The sequence below is a fragment of the Stigmatopora argus genome, chromosome 3 (assembly GCF_051989625.1).
Source record: "Stigmatopora argus isolate UIUO_Sarg chromosome 3, RoL_Sarg_1.0, whole genome shotgun sequence".
NCBI lineage: Eukaryota > Metazoa > Chordata > Actinopteri > Syngnathiformes > Syngnathidae > Stigmatopora > Stigmatopora argus.
In genome coordinates, this window is record NC_135389.1 from 16,325,633 (window position 1) to 16,347,025 (window position 21,393).

A 21,393-nucleotide genomic window follows, 5' to 3' on the forward strand; every position below is an offset into this window, starting at 1 on the left:
GATTGCCTAGAGCGCAGTGTTTTTGTAACTTAACTTAACAGGGATGACTCCCATTCAAAATGGGTTGGATATAGTACATAGAAGTGCCATCAATTTGTCTGTCTGCCCTATCTAGGACTAAAAATAACCACCTGTCCATCTAAATAGTAGTTGGCAGTGTGCAACAATAAGCCCCACTCATCAGGTAACTGCTCTCAATATAATAAATGTAGTATTTGAGCCTGTCATATTAGATTTCACAAACGGACTCATTTCTTTTAACATATTTATTCCGTTTATTAATGAATGTACGAGCTAAAGTGACACGTAACAGACAACATTGCTTCCAAAAAAATATCAGTTTGCGTGACAAAAACCCCCAACGCATTTTACAACAAAGCTGTACTTTCTAACACACATATATATTACACTAACACGCATTTACATCTACGCAGCAATGTCTTTGTCCCCAAACCCTGACTTTTCCTGTAGACTTCACAAAATGTAAACAAAGCCATAACGTCACATTCATTATGAAAAACAACACGGCACTGCTTTGGATTTTAATGGCCACCAAAACTTGAGCCTAGAACTATTCAAGGGGAAGACTTCAGGAGAAAGCAAAACATTGTCAAATTATATTTACCTTACATCATGTTCACCATTCCACATTCCAGACTTAATCTCCAGAACTATAAGGCAGACACTCGTACACTAGCCCAATGTGCTGCTTGCAAATGAGTCTACAGATAGGCAAATATGTAACCAAAGTCACCAACAGCACTGAGTGGAAAGATAAAAATGCCACTGAGAGTAAAAGAACCCCCCCCCCCATCACTGGATGACCAAATATGCAAGTTAGTAACTCTACCATTGGCGGTGATAGACGTCAAATCGAATTAAAACTGGGAGGACTAGCAGTAAATTATATTATTTACCACTTTACACGTGGAACATTTTTTTTAATATCTTCAGTTGAATAAACAGTTGGGGATTTTACACTTCTATCCTAATTAAATGCTTGACACTAGCTCTTTGTTAAGTGGCAACAATAGAATGATTGGCCAATGTGCTAAAAAAAAAAAATTACGTCAACGATATGGAAGACTAATATTAATCATACACCTGGAACTTCTGGTGGCATACCAAACATTATTATTGCCTCATTTCACCCACATACTGCACACCCGTTCTACTTTCCTGTCTTTTGTTCCAAAAATAGATATGATTGTATGTGTGTATATATTATATAGTAATTGTATACATTTATATTGTGTTATCACCAAATAGCCACAAGGAGGGAACAGGGAATTGGGGGTACGTGCACATCCATGTGTCTTTTGGAGCTTTAATTTTTTCATGTTTTGTGTCACTATCCTTTTTTTATGTACATCAGGCAGACCTTAGACGCGGATATATAATTAGATCTGTCAGAGAAGTGACGCACTTGACACTCCTGTGTCCGATACGCCCGATAAAATATTTTAAATATTTGCCCATGAGTATGAAAAACCATGTGAGCATTTCCAATCCCCTTGACATCCAAATACTAAGTGCATTAGTACACACAATTAGCTAATAGTAGTTCCAATTTTAAATCATTCTGCCATTGACAGCGATAGACATCCGTCCATTATTTGCTGCCTGTCTTTCCCATTTTAAATGGATTGGAGGTCTATCACCATCAATAGTGGCCAATGAGGGTCACTGTTGATGATAATGGTGATGTGGTTAAGCTGGTCCATTGGCTGAGGGTTGCTTCTCTCTGTAAAAACAAAAAAAGAATAGATAGTTTGTTCACATCTCAACCATAAGATGCTGGCATCGACCGTATAACCAGACGCAGTAAAATATGTATACTTTTTATACTTTCAAAGCCTGCGTTGAACCTTTTCTGCAATAAGAGTATGTTTAAGAAAAGTAGTTAGGTAAACAAAAACTACCAGACTTTTGTACTTACGGTGTAACAGTAGCAGACTGCTGGGTTGGACTGGTCTTATCTGGACTGGGACAATCTCCATGTTCCGCCTCATTTCCTTTGGCTTTGTCGTCTGCTGCCGTCTTCTCTGTGCGACTTCAAAAGGAAGAGAAAAACAGTGTATTTAGTTAAGAGTTGGCAAATGAAAAGTAGGTCATGTTAGCTGGAATGGAAAGAAAAAAACAAAAACAGGTGTTGCAGTTTCTGGTTAAAATCTCACCAGCGTTATCTGATGACTCCCACCCACGAGCCCAAACAAGGATCAATTTGCACATGCTTTTAAAAGGGTGGCAGTGTTTGTTAATAAGTTGCGTGCTAAAGCATTGACTTGGACTGAAAGAGTTTTTGTTCAAAGCATGCAATGTGGCAAAATAGGGAACATCCCCAAGTGGATGTTTAATAGAAAATGATGCACTGGATCTGTCATTATTACAAACATCTGTGCCACATGTGTTTGCCACGGACACGCCTTTTGCTATTTATGGGTGTATTGATGCCGGACTGGATATAGGGAGTAGCTTAACAAATGGGTTAGTGATGAATTAGTCTCAATAACATCCTTGTTGAAGGCCACAAGCAAACCGCACGTCCTTTTTTTTTTGTTAACGACATTCGCCTTCGTCACCCACACTTGAGATCATCTCACTGTTCCACATACCGTCCAGTGGCTGGTCTGAATACTCTGAGGATGGACGGGGGTGGGATCAGAAAAGCAGAGAGAAGGAGGGAGGGGGAAAAGTTTTGAAGGAGAGGACGGCGTGCTCTACATCAGCGGCACAGGATCAGTAGTCGATATAGTGCAGTATTCGGACATAGGATATGGAGGGAGGGACATTGATTCAACCCCTTCAGGGACGGTGGTCCTCAATGTATAGGGTAACATTGTTTGAACTCATTCACTGTCATAATCTTTTATGGTTTGTAAGGTGTTCAGGCTAAAGTTTCTTCCCATACCTGCTGAAAACGGCGCGTTCATTTTTGGCGTCTACGGTGAGCCGGATAGTTTCCTTGCCGTCGCCCATGTTGTTGGTCTCCGTGGTCGCCGTCGGGGCGGAAGCGGACACCGTCTTGTTTTCATCTTCATCGGTGTCGGAGCTGCCAGAGGAGGAGCTGTCCGAAGCCACCAGGGGGGCTTTCCTTGTTCTGCAAACGCTCCACACGCAGGCTGCTGAGGTTGGAGATGAGATAACCGCATTTATTTAACAGGGAGGGATTCCGCTCGGTTTTATTTTCATGTGGAATCCTCTTACGGTTCTGCCTTGGCTTTGTGCTAAGGCCCGAGTCCATGGTGGGGCTGCATCGGGGACCTGTTTCAGAACTGGGGAAATATACCATATCACAAACATGAGAACGCACCTTTTACTGCGACTTTCTGGCAAAAGTCCGAGAGGTCACATTCCTTGCATTCCTAGCTCTAAATTTCATTTCCGACAGGATCCAAACATTCAGGGCGCTGACTATGTAGTAGTAGACCATTTATTGTCTGGTGCCATACACACCTGTAGCCAAAATTGAAGATGCAGACTCCATTAACTGCCACCATTGATGGCAATTCATTTAAATGGGGAAGGTCTGGCAACGATCATTCGCAAATTTTCTTTAATGACTGTTGTGGATGAAATGACTTAGCGTGGGCCCGTAGGGCCAGGCAGTAAAATCCCTGTGCGTGTTTGGCGGTTTTTCTTTTGGAATGTCACCCTGACCTTGCTGTGCCACTGGTAAATGCCGCTAACTGTAGGTTGCTAAAGTTTGCCACTTAAGTTAGGGGTTTGCCTCTCCGTTTTGTGGCCAACGAGAGGAAGCAAAACCCTGGTGGTGTCTGGGGACATTTGGAATTCCCACTGGAATACGTGAGATCATTTTGCAGGCTCACCAGCAGAAAGCCTGGAAGTCTGTAAACTTGGCCCAGCCCTTTTCATCCGTCTCGGCGCCGGCGGCCGGCTGGGGATCGTCCCAGGCCGTGAAGCCGACGCCTGCCGAGGGTGCTTTGGAGTTGACCTCATCGAAGTCTGCAATCCAGCCCGAGTCTGTGGAACAATGTGCAAGAGGCAATTACTCAAAGCCTGTCATTCCCTCAGAGAAAGCGAAACAATGATATGCTCCATCTCACTCTTTGTGGCCTCTGCCTGGCTGGAGAAAGGGTCCATGTCGTCTTTTAGCTCCTCATCGAAGTCCGAGCTCGGCGCTTTGTCAGAAGACGTTGACCTCTCCCCTGTTTTAGCCGGGGCTTGCCCTTGGGCTGCCTGCGACCCACCGAACCTTTCTCGGGTCCATCAGACGAATGTCACTATACCAGGACATCGTAGAGGGGACGACGTTTTCAAACCTGTTCCTCGACTTGGCTTGTGTTGCATAGTTGATCTCTTTTTCCTCCCAGATGTCCTCTTCGTCGTCATCGAAGGCTTGAATCCTCTCCTTGGTGCAGGCGTCAAACGAAGCCATATTGGCCTGGAAGCGTAAGCAGAACACAAAGTGGAAATAGTTTCGCCATTGGGGAGTTTTAATAAACTCACGCTGTCCTGGCCCACGTCAATGTTGATATTGATCTCAGCAATTCGATTAAACGTTGCCCTGCGACAAGAGAAACATTGGCTTTGTCAACCTACGCCATAGATGTGAGGAGAAGGGGAAAAAAAAGGCCAACACCAGCGTATGCGCACCCAATGCCGTCATCGTGATCTGTAAACTCGTCGTCGTTGAAGCCGAACTGATCCACAAAATTTGCAGTCATTTGCTGAATTTGGTAGTCGGAGAAAGCCTGAAGTATAAATAATTTGCTAATGAGACATTCTAGCAAAAGGGCTATTAAATATCTGGTGTGAGGTGAAACCTGCTGAAGCGTGAGTTCTTTTGGGAAAGGGCTCTCCATTTCATCTTCCGAGGAAGGCCGTGGATTACCACTGCCAACCTAAAACAGAAGATTGAGAGTTTGCGGGCCAAAAATCCATCTTGTATTGCTTGTGTTCAGGTTTACCAGATCTATGGTGTTTCTTCTGTTGGTTTCTGAAAGGATCTGGCAAACGAAAGTCTCCCAGCGCCCTCTGCAGTCATCTGGTAGCGCTACCACAACAAAAGGAACAAACACAACAAGGGAAGGGCAAATTAAATGTAACCCAATATTATTATTCTGTACACAGATTATACTGTATCCATCTATCGGATTGGAAGCCAATGTTGGGTTTTTATTGGCCTGCAGGAAGTTATAAAAATATTGACTGTAGCCCGTATAAAATATAAATACATTCTAAACAAACTATTTTTTTACCTGGTTCCTATCTTTTGTTAAACAAATGAAGGCGGAAGAATTTCAAATTTGGACAACTGATCTACAGTAATCCCCCGTTTTTCGCGGTTCTTGCAGAACATCGCGAAAAATGGGGGAATACTGTATATTGTAGCCATAGTTCATACCAAGACTGAATACCATTTCGCAATAATTCATGAGTGTCAACACGTACCGCTGATAAGATTACTAATCTGGGGATGAACCGGGCCTTTTTCCAGATTATGGACAATCGTGTTGGCGATTCTGGTCAGATGCCCCATGTAGCCTCTCCTCATTCCACCTTCTGATCTAAAACGGACCATTTTCACCATTAGATCATTCCATAGTAAACAGTCCTACAAAAACGCAATCGTCTAAACACTTACTGGGTTTTGTCATTCTCTTCCCAAGCCAGAAGAATCCGCTGAACCAGGTGGCAATGTTGAAACAACTTCAAAAATAATAAAATAATTGAGCCATGAGTGGTCAGAAAAATGCAACAGGAACTCATCAGCGATCAAGATACTCACGTGAGTCACCAACAAATTATGTGCAGAATTGTCTGGGGGGACTGTGACCTCCCCCGAAGCCTGCGATGTATCCTGAGGAGAATGGACGTTGTCCTGGGAGACGACGTCCGTTTGAAGTTTCATTTCGTGGGCGCAGGGCCGCAAAATAGCTGCCACGCAAAGCTCCACTTGGAGGTGCAGGAAGTTATTCCATGTGTACTTAAAAAAAGAGTTCTGAAAATGCAGGTGGGTCATTTTTTGCTATCTATATCAGCACTTGGAAAAGCGTGGGCTGGTCTCACCAAAAGCAGGTCCATTGTATTGAGTCGGCAGAGCTCCTGGGCAATAACTGCGTGGCTGGCGGAGCTGGTGTAAAGAAGGGAGGCCACCAGTCTAGATACGTGGAGCCGTGTACTACCTAAAGGTTCCTCCAGCACACCCAAAGTCGTCAGCATAGGATTTCGCTACAGGAGTTCAAGAAATCAAAAGGCACTGTTAAATCTTCTGGGATTGTCAAACTTTTTCTTTTCCATTAAAAAGCTTGTCAATACGACCCTCAGATGTGTTCATCTCTCTTGTTTACATACTTTGGGGGGCTCCAGAAGAAGCTGGTGGAAGTGAAGCAAATGTGGCTGAATGGCCAACAGAATGCTGCTGTTCACAGTGTAACTTCTTTCAAAGCCTTGCGCGTCCATTACGCCATCCACGCTGCAGGTACAAAAACCCGAATCACAAGTGTTCAGGCAATTTCATGCTGATGCAAATATTCATAGAGCCACTTTTTGGAAAAGGTACTCACACAGGTCTCCTAATTTCTAACAATGTGAGCAGAACCTGAATTCCATTGACAATGCAGCTTTCAGTTCTGTCTCCTGAAAACATGTTCTGCAGCAGCTGCTCCACACACTCCTGCCTGGAGAATTGAAAAGGCAACTTTTTGTATGCGTACCAAAGATCAGGGTTAGGTCCACGTGACTTACGATTCCAGCACGGTCAGCAAAGGGTCGGTCTGGGACATCTCCTGAAGCTGGTTGGCCTGGTCCCTGCTTAAACGAATGATGTCGCACAAAGTCTGAGATGCGTTGGACTGCCTCTTAAGAGAAAAACAAACAAAACCATGTAAACTTTAAAAGTTGCAAACACCAAAGCAATTGGAGTACAACAGGGACACCTTGACTTGCACGTTTAAGTTTTTTTGCAAGTCAATTTATTTCAAAGTTTCAACAAGGTCATTTTAGACTATGCAGGTACCTCTTCATCCATTTCCGGATGAATGATTTGTACGAGTCTCTGCGCCAGCTTTTCTTCATTCAGCCACTGTAAATTATAAAAGCAATATAGTCTAGCAGATTTTTTTTAATGTTAAGTAGGTATTTAGTCATCGAATACGGTTAGAGTTTCCAGTCGAAGAGGGGGCGGTTCCACGCAGCTAATGAGTCGTAGCAGGACATCCATCATAGCTGATGTGTCGATGTGCTTGAGAACCAGTGTAAGGAATTCCTCCTTCCGCCGCAGGAATCGAATCACCTTAATAGGACGGAAACACTGTCACAACGACATACAAATATATGGCACTCAGGTCGTGGCTGAAAACGGAACCTGTTCAGTCTTGCGCGCAATGAGGTTCCCAACGGTTTTGCTGAAGAAAGATGACAGAAGTGGATTGAGGGGGGATGGCTGTTCCAGGAAAGTATACAGACTTTCCAGTAGAGGCTCTTCATTGCCCAGTTTGTCGTTGATCACTCCCACGTCGCTCGTCAACAACTCGCAAGCTATATTTGAATATCTGTGAATCAACACAATGCACATTTTTTTTACCTAGGTCTACAATGTCTAGTGTCGGTCTTGCTACTGCAAACAAGAAATTTCCCGAATACAGGATGAAATAAAGTTCTAATCTAATCTAAACATTGTCGTGATATCAAGGTTGTGCTAATTTGGGTATTGGGATGAAGTAAACAACAACATGGCATGATGCAAAAGTGGCATCTAAAAATCATTCGCCAAACAATGACTACAACTAAATGTTGTCAGGCGTTTTTGGTACTCAACCAGGAAAACGTCCGCATCAATAAAAACTTCTAAAAGGCAGATCTTTCGGTACACGGTCGATTGGTTGCCGGTCTTTTGGTCGCCCGGAAGGTAAGTGATAATTACCATTTAAGTTGTTGCTCAAATTTGCTAAATACAAACTGTGAATTACTATTTAGTCATACTTAATGCCCTATTAATTATTAGGCTAAAGAAAAGCTCCAAATTTCCCGGGCTTTTATTGTTTTTTGTTGAACTTGTTGAACCCTGATTGACGTACCTTCTTAAAAGGGACAACGCATGTACAAACTCTTATACACACACACGTCGGCTCAGTGAAACTGCTCATGCCATTGTTGGCTTTTATTGATGCATAGACCGTGTTGTTTTACCTTGTTTTGTCGCCGGTCTTTTGGTCGTTGGTCTTTTGGTTGCCCGTTGTCGCGGTCAGGGCGACCAAAAGACCGGCGACCAAAAGACCGGCGACCAAAAGACCGACGACCAATCGACCGCACACAGTTCTTTCAACTCAAGCAACTCTCAGAACACCTACTTAAATCGTTTGGTCTCCTCGATACCAGATGGAGGATCTGTGGTAATTTTGCGTACCAGCTCCTGCATACACTTGTCCTGGCATAGGAACAAGAGGAGTCTAGAAAAGTCAGAATAAAATGAAAAAGTCAGCTGACTAAGCGAGATGCCAAGAGGAGAGATGAAGTCAAAATCACCTCTTGTTCTGAGCTTTGCACTCCTGCAACAAGTCATCCTCGTCCATGAGCTCAGTGAGCGTGACATCCTCTTTGTCCAATAAAGCCTCCAAGTGAGAAGCTGTGTGGAGGTCAATCTTCCAAAACATGACTGATGTCAGTGGTGGCCTGTGCACCTAGCTATGTGGAGAAAAAGAGAGAGTAACATTGTGATAGTTGCTATAAAAACCCACATAATGCAATATCTTCAACTACCTGGAAATTGCACCAAACCTTAACCTTAAGTGAGTACACATAACTTTCCATTAACAGTGCTAGTCGTCTTGGTTATTTTTTTCTCCCAGTCAAAATGAATTAGAGGTCTGTCGCTGTCAATTACATGAAATAAATGAAAGACTGAAAAGTTTAGTGTTCCTTGGGCCCGTTATTTCTGTTTTTAGACATTTTAATTTAGCATTTATTTTAACGTTGTATCAATGCATGCATTTATTCTAATAATGTAAAACATGTTTTTTAAATGACCAAAAAGTGTTAAAGATCTCTGAATAGCTGTCCACTGTAGTGACCAATGTTAAGGTAAAATACATATACATATAGTAGTACTATATAGCCTTTTTGCATTATTTGCAAGTTGTGCTTTTATTTCTCATGTGCCTGTGGGTAGTTGTTTAAAATGTGTTTTATTATTTACAGTTTCATGATATGCATTGACAAAGGATATCATGTTTTAGTTTAAAAGTACTATACTATACGTTAAGTGAAAATCTGTCAGTGCGACTGGTATTGTGGAGCGTATCAACAGTGGATTTCGTTACATGGAACGCCATCATGACACATCTCAATTATCTTATTCAAGCAAAGCACGTCGCTTTGTCTTTTCTGCCGTTTGCAAGCACATCAAGTCGGCTTCCCAATTGCGTCTCCAGCATCTTCTTCAAATTCTTGACATATTGAGATGGCGAGGCCACTCCAACGCAGTGCTAAATGACGAGCTAGCTCGATGACAGCCTCGATTCCACCTCCAATTTAGCTCCCCTTTTCCTAATCCCAAATCTGTGACCGTGACAAGGGAGGTTTACCTTTTAGTGGTCGTCCAAACTCGGGTGGTCATCTGATCCATTGCAGGCTTCCTCTCTCGGAATGATGGCGTTTGTTAGCTGCAGGCTAGCAATCCCCTCCCCTCAGCATCCATCCATCCGCCGGACCGGTGTTGTCCGTCTGATGCCGGTCAAATTTAACTCGTAGCGGCGGGCGACGACGACCGATGGCGTCGTCGATCAAAAATGGCCGAGAAGATAAAACGCGGTCGATCTGCTCGGCTGTCCGTCAAGTCGCGTTATCATCAACCTGATGACATTTTGATTAGAGGAAGGAAGAAACGCCGCCAGGGCTTGTTTACATCTCTTCAATTGGATTTAAAAACAACAACAACAACAACAACGATCCAATTACGTCACATTTCACATGCGGGTCAAGAAAATAAATGTATCAAAAGATTCCACCCGAAATGTTTGAACATTCCAATTCATTTTCTATTCCTTTCTGTGCTCGAGGATTTGGGGAGTGTCTTATAGTTTGGGGAATTTCAGAGTTAAGGGACCTGCGCAATTTTGCCGTGGTTCCAAACACCAATTTGGCGTATCGTGCTGAATATCTTAATAGGCTGAAGAGTTTGAATATTCCGCATGGGAGTCTGTCAAATTATTATTAGGCAAGATACATAAATCAAGGCATTTATCATGAGCCTATCCTAGCTAATAATGAGCATAGTTGGGGGCACCTGGATTTGGCCATTGATCTCAGAACTATGAGGCACACATGCTTACAATTTTTACACCATGCCGCCCATATAATATTATGTGTACTTTCAGAGATGTTATCCCTGACTTTTCACCTCATTTTAATTTAAAAAAAAATTATCATTTGCGTTGTGTACAAATGAGCAAGCAGTCCTGTCCCTGCCTGACCCCGATGTGTATTTCGGTGTTCATACAAACACAATTAGGCTCTACATTGGAACGTCATAAAGAGCGTCATGCTACGTAAGGCTAATAATAAAACCTGATCTAGAGAAGTTCTAGAATTGAACCCCCCACCCCAGTGCCGGAAATGCGACCACTGTGGTACGGGGGCGTCAACGTCAGAGGGGGTACTTTATGTGCGAATCTGGCAACCCGGGACGATTCCAGCCGGCTTAGCTCGTGTGTTTCCTTCTTCACTTCGCCGAACGTCCGCTGTGGGTAGCCGCCGGCGCCGAAGCATCATGTCCAAAGCCGCGGACACTAAGCTCTACGACATCCTCGGCGTCTCCTCGTCGGCATCGGAAAATGAACTTAAAAAGGTCAGGCATTTCAAAGTGGGCAAAATAGGAATCGGCGATGTAGGTCACCATATAGGCCTAGGAATTGATTAGCCAACCTAAGCTAGCTCGCTCGGTAGATCGTAAACTAAGCGAGGGAACTGGCCATAAAAGTACACGACGATCCCGACGCTGACAGCGCTACACGTTTGTTTGGCTTTACGTGCAATCGGATATATTTGATAAATCGGCCCAAAAAAGCTCAACGGTGAAAGGCAATTCGGGTTCCCAGGGGTGTCCTAGCTCGCCGGATATTAGACGATACATTTCAGGGAATAGTCGTCGCCATGTAGCCCTATAGATAATAGTATTTTTTTTCTCTATTAAATGGCCCTCCGCAATCGAGATGTTTTTGTTTTCATTGCTCATGCCTCTTCATATTGCGTTTTGTGAATCATCAGTAAGCATTTGAAGTCATCGCATGAATGTTTTAATATCGGATAGACGTTTATGAACGATTGATTCATCTTTAGACAAACGATAACCTCATAGGATGCTTATATATTTTGTAAAAGCCATAAAATATGAACATGCCCTTTTTTAAATATTATTTTTTTTTGGAAGAATTTCAAATAGATATGTCACCAGACATAGCACTTGAATAATGATGCAGATTTAATCCTAACATTGCAGATGTCTAACAGTTCAATGAGTCACTTGTTGAGGCGCTCAGGCATCATTTTCTCTAAATATCGCGCTATCAAAAGAATGCTTTATATTTTCAATCCATGGATAGGAGATGAAATGTCAAGATGTTTGCAGTTGTCAAAGACAGCGATGCTCCTGCTGGTGTCCTGATGTTTTTGACAGCTTTTTGATCCCAGAGCTTTTTTTAGAAAAACAGCCGGAGCACCATCAGAGTCCTTGTTTGTGCTTTTAACCATTTATGTCTTACCCTCTATTTTACAGGCCTACCGCAAATTGGCTAAAGAGTACCATCCTGATAAGAACCCAGATGCTGGAGACAAGGTATGAGAGGCTCCGTGGTGTTTTTATGGAAATAGCTAGACCTGTTTGATAGCAGAGGAAAAAAAGCAGAAAACAATCATCACCTAAAAAAAAGAATGTAGGGCAAAAATAGTTTCAAGCTTAGTTGGTGCTCACTTATTACCTGGACATCCAATTTAATATGTAATTTTTTTTGTTATGTTGGTCATTTTCTGCAATCTGTTCTTCCACAATATACTGACCCACTGGGATCCATACTCTTGCATATTTTCATTTTTTGTAACTTTCATAAATACTGCAAGTCTGTGGAAATTTGACATCCGTCAGCCTCGCTAAACTGTTAGAGCGCCCTAACCCAGGAAAAGGAAGTCAACTCCGAAACAAACAGTATTACGAGTATTGCAACACACACGTATAAAAGTGTTTAAGGAAAAGTTGATTTTAATACCAAAAGAACTGGTTAGCTTTTTCACTTGGCCACTTTTTCTTTCCTGCAAAGAAAAACAAGGTTAACAGTTTTTCCCCACTTCTCCATCTCCAATGAACTTCTTTCATTTTGTCGTCAGTTCAAAGAGATCAGTTTTGCGTACGAAGTGCTGACCAATCCGGAGAAGAAGGAGCTGTACGACCGCTATGGCGAACAAGGCCTGCGGGAAGGCGGAGGCAGCGGCCCCGGCATGGACGATATCTTCTCTCACATCTTCGGCGGAGGACTCTTTGGTTTCATGGGGGGCCAGGGTCGAGGACGCAATGGGGGCCGCAGGCGAGGCGAGGACATGGTGCACCCTCTCAAGTAAGTCGCCTCAGAAATAGCGATAGGCGTCCGATCCGTTTTGACTGGAAATATCAGTCACCCGCGTCTTTGTTCCCCGCCAGAGTTTCTCTCGAAGATCTTTATAATGGTAAAACGACTAAACTACAGCTAAGCAAGAACGTGCTCTGCGCCACCTGCAACGGGTGAGTCTTCTCGGTTTATTTTGGACTGTGCCGTACGCGGACGCTACTGACATTCTGCCATTTGCCATCCAGGCAGGGGGGCAAAGCGGGTGCCGTGCAAAAGTGTGTGGCATGCAGAGGACTGGGTATGCGGGTGGTGATAAGACAGCTGGCCCCTGGAATGGTCCAACAGGTGCAGTCGGTTTGCACGGACTGCAAAGGAGAAGGTAACGTGACTGGAAACCATTGCCGCGATTGGACCGTTAGCACGCGGGATCACGAACTAATCGCTCCTTGTTTGTGCAGGCGAGGTGATCAGTGAGAAGGATCGCTGTAAAAAGTGTGAAGGTCATAAAGTCAGTAAGGAAATAAAGTTGTTGGAGGTGCACGTGGACAAAGGCATGAGACACGGACAGAAGATCACCTTCACCGGGGAAGCCGACCAGGCGCCGGGTGTGGAACCTGGTGATATTGTCCTGGTCCTACAGGAAAAAGAACATGACGTAGGAATAAAAGTGAAAAAGAAATATTCAAATGGTATGTGAATGGAGTCATGTAAACATTTTTTCCCCCTCCATCTCAGGATTTCCGCCGAGAAGGCAGCAACCTTCACATGGTGCAGCGCATTGGCCTGGTCGAGGCTCTTTGCGGCTTCCAGATAACCGTCACGCACCTGGATGGGCGGCAGCTGCTTGTCAAATACCCACCCGGCAAGGTCATAGAACCAGGTATGCATGCCCACTTATCCACACAGCACAAATGGTGTGCTTCTAATCTATCATACAGTGTAAAACTCACCCCTGCAATGAGATTTGTAGTCAAATAAGGATCGCATATGGTCATTTATGATCAAATTTCAATAAACACAAGTAGCTATTCAGTTCAAGGGTACTTACTAACCTAAACCTTACCTATACAATGCACTTTCCGGAGGGAAAAATATTTAGTCAACTAAATAGTGAGACATTTGCCAAGACTTTGTTACACTAAGCAGAACTGTGACTGGTACAACCTTGTGTGGTTGTTTTGTCTGTCAGGCTGCATCCGCATGGTTAAAGGCGAGGGAATGCCACAGTACAGAAACCCTTTTGAGAAGGGCGACCTCTACATCAAGTTTGAGGTGCAGTTCCCCGAAAATAACTGGATAAGCCCCGACAAACTAAACGTGAGTCCCTTCCGCGAGACGCTGGAGAAAAAAAGAGAGCGCCATAGGCCGACGGCTAAATGTGTTCCTCAGGAACTGGAGTGCCTGCTGCCCGGCCGCGCCGAGGACCCTATCATTTCCGCCGACGCCGAGGAAGTGGACCTGACGGAAGCCGACAGAAGTGGGGGCACCAGGAGAGAAGCCTACAACGACAGCTCCGACGAGGAGGGCGGCAGCCATCACGGCCCGGGGGTGCAGTGCGCGCACCAATAGAAGGAGGAGACACCGAGGGCGCGTTCACGTGCATCGTCTCTCCGGCTCGGCCGAAACGAACCCCATTCAGAACTAGACAGCACACACACTCAAACATACTTGCACCCTCTTCACTTCTATGGTGCCCCTTAAGTGGTGCTGGAGTCGTGACGACGATCATTTTGCGTCGAAATGACGTTGGCGCTAAAAAAAAAACGCCTCAGGCCAAACTTGACTCAGACACAGCAGTTGTTCTCACGCGGGAAAAACGCAAACATCGTCAACCGTGTAATCTCCGACACAAGAGCATGCCGCTTACTCGCCGATGACGTCGTACAAACTGGGTCCACACACACGCGTAATCTTGTGACATCACACAAAAAGACGTCGAGACGGAAGATTCCGCAAGATGTTTAATTTTTTATTAAATTGTTTGTTTTTTAAACCCCCAAATGGTCAGTCTATCATGCTGTTGCCTCAGTGGAAAATAACAAAATCCTAAAATGAAGTATCTCGATGAAGTTTTATGATAATGACGTGTTCTTGAGGCCACTCGACCTAATCTATGAACTCTGTGTTTAAAGCGACGACCCGGCAAGTCGGAATTGCTGTTTGAATGTCCGGCTTTCGCTTTCGATGCCTTTTTCTTTAAGCCGTACGATGTGAGTGGACGCTGTCAAATGATTGAATGTTTGTCACCAAATCGCCAACCTGAGTTAACCGCATCAAATTCATCTCTGAAGTTCAAAAGACTGTTAGAGAACGATCTGTAACCGCGGGATTAAAACCCAAACCCTTGTCCACGGGTTAGACTCCACCATGTATAGTGCGGATCTTTAAAAAAAAAAAAAACTACAGAGCTTAAACTTGTACATTTGTTCACACCACAAAGGGTTATTGGTTAAGTGATATTATTGTTACTGCTTATGTTTGTCCAGATAATGAAATTGTGTAATAAACAAACTGCAAGTTCCCCCATTGCCACGATTTTACAATTTTTGGAATTAGGCCTGCTTGTACCTCCTTACTCATTGGGTGCCATTTTCTTGCTCATCTCCATCTTCCCTTCTTCCACTCTGAAGATTGACTGGAATCAAAAGTTCTTTGAAACCTGCCACATTCCTTCACAGAAAATATCGGAGGAGATTCCTCAATCATAATGCACCATTAATCTCTTCATTCATTTTACCTCTTTCTTCTGGACTGCATGATAAACGAACGTTCCCGTCGGAGCTGCTCCAGTTGCTCTCTGACCGACGTCTTGTCTTCCTGGGGGACAGCGAATGAATTTGTCGATCGGCAACGTACCGCCGCTATGCATCTTTCCCAACGTGGGCAAATTTACTTGCGCTCGGTCTTTGCTGAGGCGTCTCATCCTGTCTCTGTGCTCTGGCCCGAATAAATCCTCGTTGGCCTTCTTGCTCCGAATGATGGACAGACGTTCTTGAACCTGAACGAAAAGAGAATGGTGTTGGCCTCCGTCACCCACCCTTCCTTCCTTTTTTTACCCTGAGCTGTTGTCTCTCTCGGTCCCAGCGCTGCCTCCTCTCCACCCGACGGTGAACGTCCACCAGCTTCCGCATGGTCTGCTCTCTCTCAATTGCAGACAGCGGTTCTCCGTACTCCGTGCCCGCCTTCTTCCCCCTTGCTCTGCAACGGGTCTTCAAGGAAGCAAAACAACGGCAAGAGAGAAGGGCTTTACGCTCCCACTCAATTGAAATGATGGCTATGCTTGTCCATACATACTGTAGACACGGCATGGGGTCCAAGGTCAGTAAGCACATCCTGGTCACTTGTCTTCGTTTCCACAGAGTCAGCCAAGGCTTGCTGTGGACACGCCAGGTCTGTGTGCAGGATGTTGGCTTTTTCCGCTTCCCCCTCCAAAAAGGAACAGACTTTAAACTAAGTAGCAGGTATTTTAACTCAATAGGTTGTGGGGATTTTTTGTTAAAGAAAATAAATTCTTGCTATACATGGTATTTAAAAAAAAAAAATGAAAACATTCATTCATCTTCCACAACGCCCATCTTCGAAAGGGTTGCAGGGGTTGCTGGAGCCTAACCCAGCTGTGTTCAGGCAAAAGACAGACTACACCAGGGGTCGGGAACCCTTTTGACAGAGAGAGCCATAAACAATTAATATTTTCTAATGTTATTTCTTGAGAGCCATTCTCGGAATTGAAAAGTAAAAATATATGAAAGTTTTTTTTTTTTTTTTTTGTCATTTCATCACTTTTAACGTACAAAAAGTCTCTGATTTCTTTTGACAACATTGTTATGTGGTGGCTTACAAAATCAGTATCAATGATCTCATGCATGCAGAAGAGTAATAAAAAACAAAATTAGGATTAAAATAGGGGTACAGGTAGTGTCGACACCGCAGTGATGCTCTTGTTAGTGCGTTCGGGACTAAGCTCTCTCACCAATGATTTCCATATTTTACCTGACAGGTTAGTGGAGAGCCGTATGTACCCATGGAAAGAGCCACATATGGTTCCCTACCCCTGGACTACACCCTAGACTGGTCACCAGTCAGCCGTAGGGCACACAGAGAGACAAATGACCAATCATACCACCACCAGCAGGAATTGAGCCCATGCCTCCCTGCACCGAAGTCAGGCAAACGAACAATTGCTTTACGTCATTTTTACAGGGAAAAAATGGAAAATTAGCCTTTTATAAATGAAAAAGTCTTATTTTGCATATTATAGTCTTTTTTTTACCAAGAAAAAAAGCCTTACTATACACGGTCATGGTCAAATTAAAGTCTTATGTTACTATACTGGTCTTTTTGTAAATGTCATTTTTTTTAAATGAATAAAACCAATTATTTAGCCACACCTAGATCCCTCACCTTTGAGTCTTTGCGTTGAACTACGCTGGTTTCGCCTGTCCGCAATTGGACATTAACCTCATTGGCCGCCTCCCCCCTGGTGACCTCCAGTTGGTTGCTCCAAGCGAGAGAGATCAGCGAGTCCTGTTCTTCCCACCCAGGCCGCTTCTTCTCGTCGTCCGCTTTGGCGACCTCTCCATCGACGCCGGTCATTTCATCTGGAGCACACAAGACCTCCAGACAGGGCAGACCCCCCAGTGTCACACCACAGCCTGATCAGAAACAAAACGGCCTCATTCAAAATCTTGCCGGTGCCACCAAGAACGGCTCGTGTCGGGGTCACCTGCGCAAACACCCCGTTTGTCTGGAAGACCTCCAGTTCGGACTCCTCGGAGCGGCGCGGCGGTCGAAGATTGGCGCAATCCGACGGCAAGGTTCTCCACCGGTGCGGGTTGGGCATAAGTGGACTGCTGCGCGACCGGCGACTGGCTGCCGGAATCAGACTTTGAATTTGTAGAAGCGCCATCGGGATCGAGGACTCGGATCAGGTGGGTGTTTAGCTTCAGTTTCTGCCATTTGGATTGGTATTCTCGTTTCAGCGCTGGGAGATGCTCCTCCTAAAACCGAATCCGATACCTCGGTCAAATTGCCGTCATCGGATCGGACGACATCCTCGCTCCGTTACCTCGTCCGCCGACAGTGCCGATAGAACGGAAGACCTTTCCCCGTCCTGGAATTCCAGGAGATGCACCACGAGGGCAGAGACGGCTCTTTCCAGCTGGGCCTGCGACCACTCCGTCGGGGGTCCGCTCGTGTTACGCCGGGTTTGATTCTCACACATTTGTCGCAGCTTCTTTATGCAACCTCATCGGGAAAACAATGTTTCAAGCAAAATGAGTTGAGAAGAATGAAATGAGCTTAATGGCTAGCCTAAGCGAAGTGATACGTAAGATTGCAAATCACGTTTTATAAAACATGTACATTTGAATACTATTAACTGAAGGTATTACGATTGGGAATACATCACTTGTTTTTGAAGCAGCTGCCGTTGTTTGTGTTTGTACTTCCTCCAGAGTCACTTCACGTAACAGACGCATCAGTTGATTTCTCTCCTGTAGCTGAGTCAGCAACAATAATTGGAATATTGCCTGCAGCCGGAATCAAAGAATAACATTTTGGGTGGTCCCAGGATTGGAGGACATTCAAATTTGAAGTAATCCACATTATAAGCTTCATTCTTTTGAGTAAGTTTTGCTGCCTTGAAACTAATTTTTTTAAAGGAGTAAAGAGTACTTAAAAATATATATTACCTGAATGATCTGCTGGAACTAACATTAGCATACGTTTTTTTTTGTCTCAAAAGAACACATTCATCAAATTTTATCTTTGGACTTCCTGTGTGCGGCTCCAGTTTTTTACCTAGGTCTACAATGTCGTGTGTCTTATGTCTGTCTTGCTACTGCAACCAAGAAATTTCCCGAATACGGGATAAAATACAATTCTAATGTAATCTAATCTAATCTAAAACCTCGGCTGGGTCACTTTTGGACCATATTTTGCATCAAAGGCATCAAAGACATTTCTGGAATAACCCTCACATTAGCCCAAAATTGAAAACACTCGAAATGATTAGGGATTACCTGCCGTGCTGATAGTGAGTCGAGCTCTCCGATTTGTTCTTGCGCCTCGTCTTCACCGTTTAGCAACGCGGCCGCCAACTCTTCTCGGCACGGACTCGGAACGTGTGGCCTTTCCAAAAAAACAGAAAAAAATTGGACGCCGTTGTCACTCCCGGATTGTAATTGTACTGTTAATCCCACCACGCGTCCCAGGATTGCCGGACTGCCAAATATGCATTGTAGACCAAGGTTTCCCTTTCAGCCGCGAGCATTGCCGATTGAATGTGCAAACACGTCAACCTCAGGTTCTTCTTGTCCAACCTGTGAAGCGCAAGAACTATGAGTGAATGCATGAATAAAAAATAATCCTTCATATGTTAATCGAGTGTTGCTCGTACCTCTCCACTAAAGCGGATAGATCTTCCATCTCTTGTTGACGACATGCGTTTAATTTATACAAGAGGGAAACTGCGCTGAAGCATTCCTTTCTGGATTCAGGCGAAGAAATATGGAGGACGAGAAAGTTTCTATGAATCCATGAGCTGCTTAAGACTGCTAAAATAGGAATTTTGGATTTATCCGGCCGTGAAAGGCGAACCTGTATACGAAAAAAGCTCCCGGTAGGTCGGCCAAAGCGACCATGTCGTCAGACGCCAAAGCGTCCTCGGCGAGTTCCTCGAGCCAAAGTGTTTCGCTGTGGCGTTGCAGTGGCCTCAGAGTCTCCCAAACGTGAGCACCTACGACGCCATGGACTTCAAATTTGGAAAAAACTACAGCTTGAATTCTTATATAGTGTTGTTGGACCATTTTTTTCTCGATAGCTGACAACAGGGATCAGGATCCCAACAACAAATAAGTCAGTGTTGAAAAAGACGATTAAGGAAGGGATGGTTGTTACCGTGGTGATCCCGCAGCATGTCGGCAAAGAGCGAACGAGCCACCGCCTCGTACTTGGCTTGGTTGAGGAGGAGCACGTCGGATGGGGTGACGTGGCCCCAAGATTCAATTCGGACCCCTTGTCTCGGAACTGTCCCAGGACTGCCCACTAGGTTTTGAACTCCTTCTGTCATCAGTCTGAGAGGTTTGTTCATTGTGGTTATTTTACATTTAAAATTTCAATGACAAAAAAAGCATTGAGGGGAAATACATAAGTACTAACAGTACTTATCTACATAAAAATATAGTCATAATTTAAATATAGAGAATTTCATTGGAAAATCCTAAATATAAAAAAGAAGAAACCAAAAAATATAGGAAAGTAAATTGCAAAAAAATGAAAAATTAATTTAAAAAGAATTTGTATTTAATATAGAAAGTCCCAAAATGATTTCTTTACTAATAGTACTTAGCAACATAAAAATAGTCATAAATAAAAAAGGAAATAGAGAATTTTGTTGAAAAATATAAGAGAAAATTGGAAAATCCTAAATATAAAAAAAGAATAATCCAAAAGATATAGGAAAGTTATTGCAAAAAAAATGAAAGAAATTCATTTAAAAATAATTTGTATTTAATTTAGAAAGTCCCAAAATGATTTCTTTACTAATGGTACTTAGCTACATAAAAATATAGTCGTAATTTAAAAAAATAAATATGGAGAATTTAATTGAAAAATACAGGAGAAAATGGGAAAATCCTAAATATAAAAAAGAATAAACCAAAAAATATAGGAAAGTAATTGCAAAAAAATGAAAGAAATTCATTGAAAGATAATTTGTATTTAATTGAGAAAGTCCCAAAATTATTATTATTTTTTTATCTTTACCTGGCCCAGCTCTGTCTAGCCGCCTTCAGTAACCGGCGCATTGCTACTTCTGCTTCTGTCTTCTTCTGTTAGGTAGAGGCAAACGTGAACATAAGTGCTACACAAGTACTATAATAAACGACATTTCTTAATATATATGATCAGTGTTCGGCTGAATACCTTTGCGCTTTGGTGAGAACACTTTCGTACGGCGGCTTCGGGGACGGCTGGGACGTCATTTCCCTGACATCCCGCATTGAGCTGCTTGATTTCCCAGCAAAACTAAAGACAAATCAGAATCAGGAACACCAGCAGCAATCAAGGAGCTAAAGTAGGCCTCAGCTCACACTCGTACATTATGAAATACATTTTAATTTGATTTACCTTTCCTTTTTCCTCCTTTGTTTTCTTCATTTCTAGCAGAAAGTCTAAAATTCGCTCACCAACACAGGACCACTCATTGTCACCCCCTGGAAACTAAAGGGTACACAAAACATGGTCATCCCGAGAAATTCTCATTTTATGGTGAAGACAATCAAATGATTCAAATAGTCACAATACAATGAGTACTTTTTACAATATAACAAGAGGATTAACAGAACAGAACATAATCATAGAAAGAGCCCAAAGTGTAGAAGTAGTATGTTGTAATTATTTGAATAAACTTAATCTCTGTATAAAAAACAGTCATTTAAATGAGTTGGTATGAAATGTCCAAGAAAAAATCTTGTGTGATGTGCTGATGTGAAAAGGAAAAAGTAATTAACAAGGAAAAACAAAAATTAACTGGTAATAAAGGAAAATAAAATTGTTGGACTATATTACAACCTTTATCACCTTTATTTTATCCATTTTCATGATATATTTTAAAATTGTGTCTCTCCTCCTGCTTCTTTTCAGTGTGATTACCTTCCTGAAGGCCGCTTCCATTTCTTTCTTTGTCGTCGAGCCCACCGCCGTCCTTTGGGGAGAACGTGTGTGGTTCCGGTTCGGGTCGGGCGGGCCACGGGCCCAGCCCAACAAACGACCAAACTAATTATTCCCACATGACCCGACCTTAGCCGCTTCGAGGTGCGCCTCCTATAAATTA

The 21,393-nt window shown here is 43.5% G+C and overlaps 3 protein-coding genes across 5 annotated transcripts; 1 reads left to right on the forward strand and 2 right to left on the reverse strand.

The window, feature by feature from the left end:
- Positions 1 to 1,460: 1,460 nt before the first annotated feature.
- Positions 1,461 to 10,651, reverse strand: ppp6r2b (protein phosphatase 6, regulatory subunit 2b). Of its 2 annotated transcripts, none has more exons than XM_077595351.1 (24): positions 9,549 to 10,651; positions 8,491 to 8,649; positions 8,316 to 8,414; positions 7,331 to 7,517; positions 7,121 to 7,258; positions 6,983 to 7,048; positions 6,712 to 6,824; positions 6,531 to 6,644; positions 6,319 to 6,439; positions 6,034 to 6,195; positions 5,753 to 5,965; positions 5,609 to 5,673; positions 5,416 to 5,531; positions 4,932 to 5,017; positions 4,788 to 4,865; positions 4,618 to 4,715; positions 4,471 to 4,528; positions 4,284 to 4,405; positions 4,068 to 4,216; positions 3,831 to 3,984; positions 3,208 to 3,275; positions 2,912 to 3,122; positions 1,940 to 2,053; positions 1,461 to 1,744 (listed from the first exon to the last, which is right to left on the reverse strand). In XM_077595351.1, the coding sequence occupies exons 2-24, from the start codon at positions 8,616 to 8,618 to the stop codon at positions 1,711 to 1,713; spliced, it is 2,694 nt and encodes an 897-aa protein (XP_077451477.1). In that variant the 5' UTR covers positions 8,619 to 8,649; positions 9,549 to 10,651; the 3' UTR covers positions 1,461 to 1,710. The 2 variants fall into 2 exon arrangements, with proteins under 2 accessions (XP_077451477.1, XP_077451476.1); XM_077595350.1 differs by having other exon boundaries at positions 2,912 to 3,125; positions 9,549 to 10,625.
- Positions 10,486 to 15,081, forward strand: dnaja2b (DnaJ heat shock protein family (Hsp40) member A2b). The gene is made up of 9 exons (XM_077595354.1): positions 10,486 to 10,810; positions 11,738 to 11,797; positions 12,343 to 12,569; positions 12,653 to 12,733; positions 12,806 to 12,939; positions 13,019 to 13,215; positions 13,296 to 13,440; positions 13,750 to 13,877; positions 13,950 to 15,081. Exons 1-9 carry the CDS (start codon positions 10,733 to 10,735, stop codon positions 14,127 to 14,129), a joined length of 1,230 nt encoding a protein of 409 aa, XP_077451480.1. The 5' UTR covers positions 10,486 to 10,732; the 3' UTR covers positions 14,130 to 15,081.
- LOC144070868 (uncharacterized) lies at positions 14,509 to 21,335 on the reverse strand. Of its 2 annotated transcripts, none has more exons than XM_077595353.1 (18): positions 21,213 to 21,335; positions 20,688 to 20,780; positions 20,484 to 20,585; positions 20,325 to 20,389; positions 19,458 to 19,633; positions 19,158 to 19,296; positions 18,958 to 19,047; positions 18,761 to 18,880; positions 18,581 to 18,689; positions 17,968 to 18,088; positions 17,626 to 17,804; positions 17,284 to 17,557; positions 16,962 to 17,212; positions 15,855 to 15,986; positions 15,617 to 15,769; positions 15,454 to 15,558; positions 15,298 to 15,377; positions 14,509 to 15,230 (listed from the first exon to the last, which is right to left on the reverse strand). In XM_077595353.1, exons 1-18 carry the CDS (start codon positions 21,231 to 21,233, stop codon positions 15,137 to 15,139), a joined length of 2,304 nt encoding a protein of 767 aa, XP_077451479.1. In that variant the 5' UTR covers positions 21,234 to 21,335; the 3' UTR covers positions 14,509 to 15,136. The 2 variants fall into 2 exon arrangements, with proteins under 2 accessions (XP_077451479.1, XP_077451478.1); XM_077595352.1 differs by having other exon boundaries at positions 19,158 to 19,311.
- Between the last annotated feature and the right edge of the window lie 58 nt (positions 21,336 to 21,393).

What these genes read in the sequence shown, in the direction of transcription:
- ppp6r2b (XM_077595350.1), bottom strand. Translation starts at nt 8,618, where the DNA reads ATGTTTTGGAAGATTGACCTCCACACAGCTTCTCACTTGGAGGCTTTA. An exon ending in TTGCTGACCGTGCTGGAATC is followed by an intron (nt 6,645 to 6,711) that starts GTAAGTCACGTG and finishes TCAATTCTCCAG; the next exon opens with GCAGGAGTGTGTGGAGCAGC. An exon ending in TTGACGTGGGCCAGGACAGC is followed by an intron (nt 4,406 to 4,470) that starts GTGAGTTTATTA and finishes TTACGCTTCCAG; the next exon opens with GCCAATATGGCTTCGTTTGA.
- dnaja2b (XM_077595354.1), top strand. Translation starts at nt 10,733, where the DNA reads ATGTCCAAAGCCGCGGACACTAAGCTCTACGACATCCTCGGCGTCTCC. An exon ending in GACATGGTGCACCCTCTCAA is followed by an intron (nt 12,570 to 12,652) that starts GTAAGTCGCCTC and finishes GTTCCCCGCCAG; the next exon opens with AGTTTCTCTCGAAGATCTTT. An exon ending in TAAGCCCCGACAAACTAAAC is followed by an intron (nt 13,878 to 13,949) that starts GTGAGTCCCTTC and finishes TGTGTTCCTCAG; the next exon opens with GAACTGGAGTGCCTGCTGCC.
- LOC144070868 (XM_077595352.1), bottom strand. Translation starts at nt 21,233, where the DNA reads ATGGAAGCGGCCTTCAGGAAG. An exon ending in GGCAGCTGCTTCAAAAACAA is followed by an intron (nt 17,805 to 17,967) that starts GTGATGTATTCC and finishes TTTCCCGATGAG; the next exon opens with GTTGCATAAAGAAGCTGCGA. An exon ending in TCAGCAAAGACCGAGCGCAA is followed by an intron (nt 15,378 to 15,453) that starts GTAAATTTGCCC and finishes GCTGTCCCCCAG; the next exon opens with GAAGACAAGACGTCGGTCAG.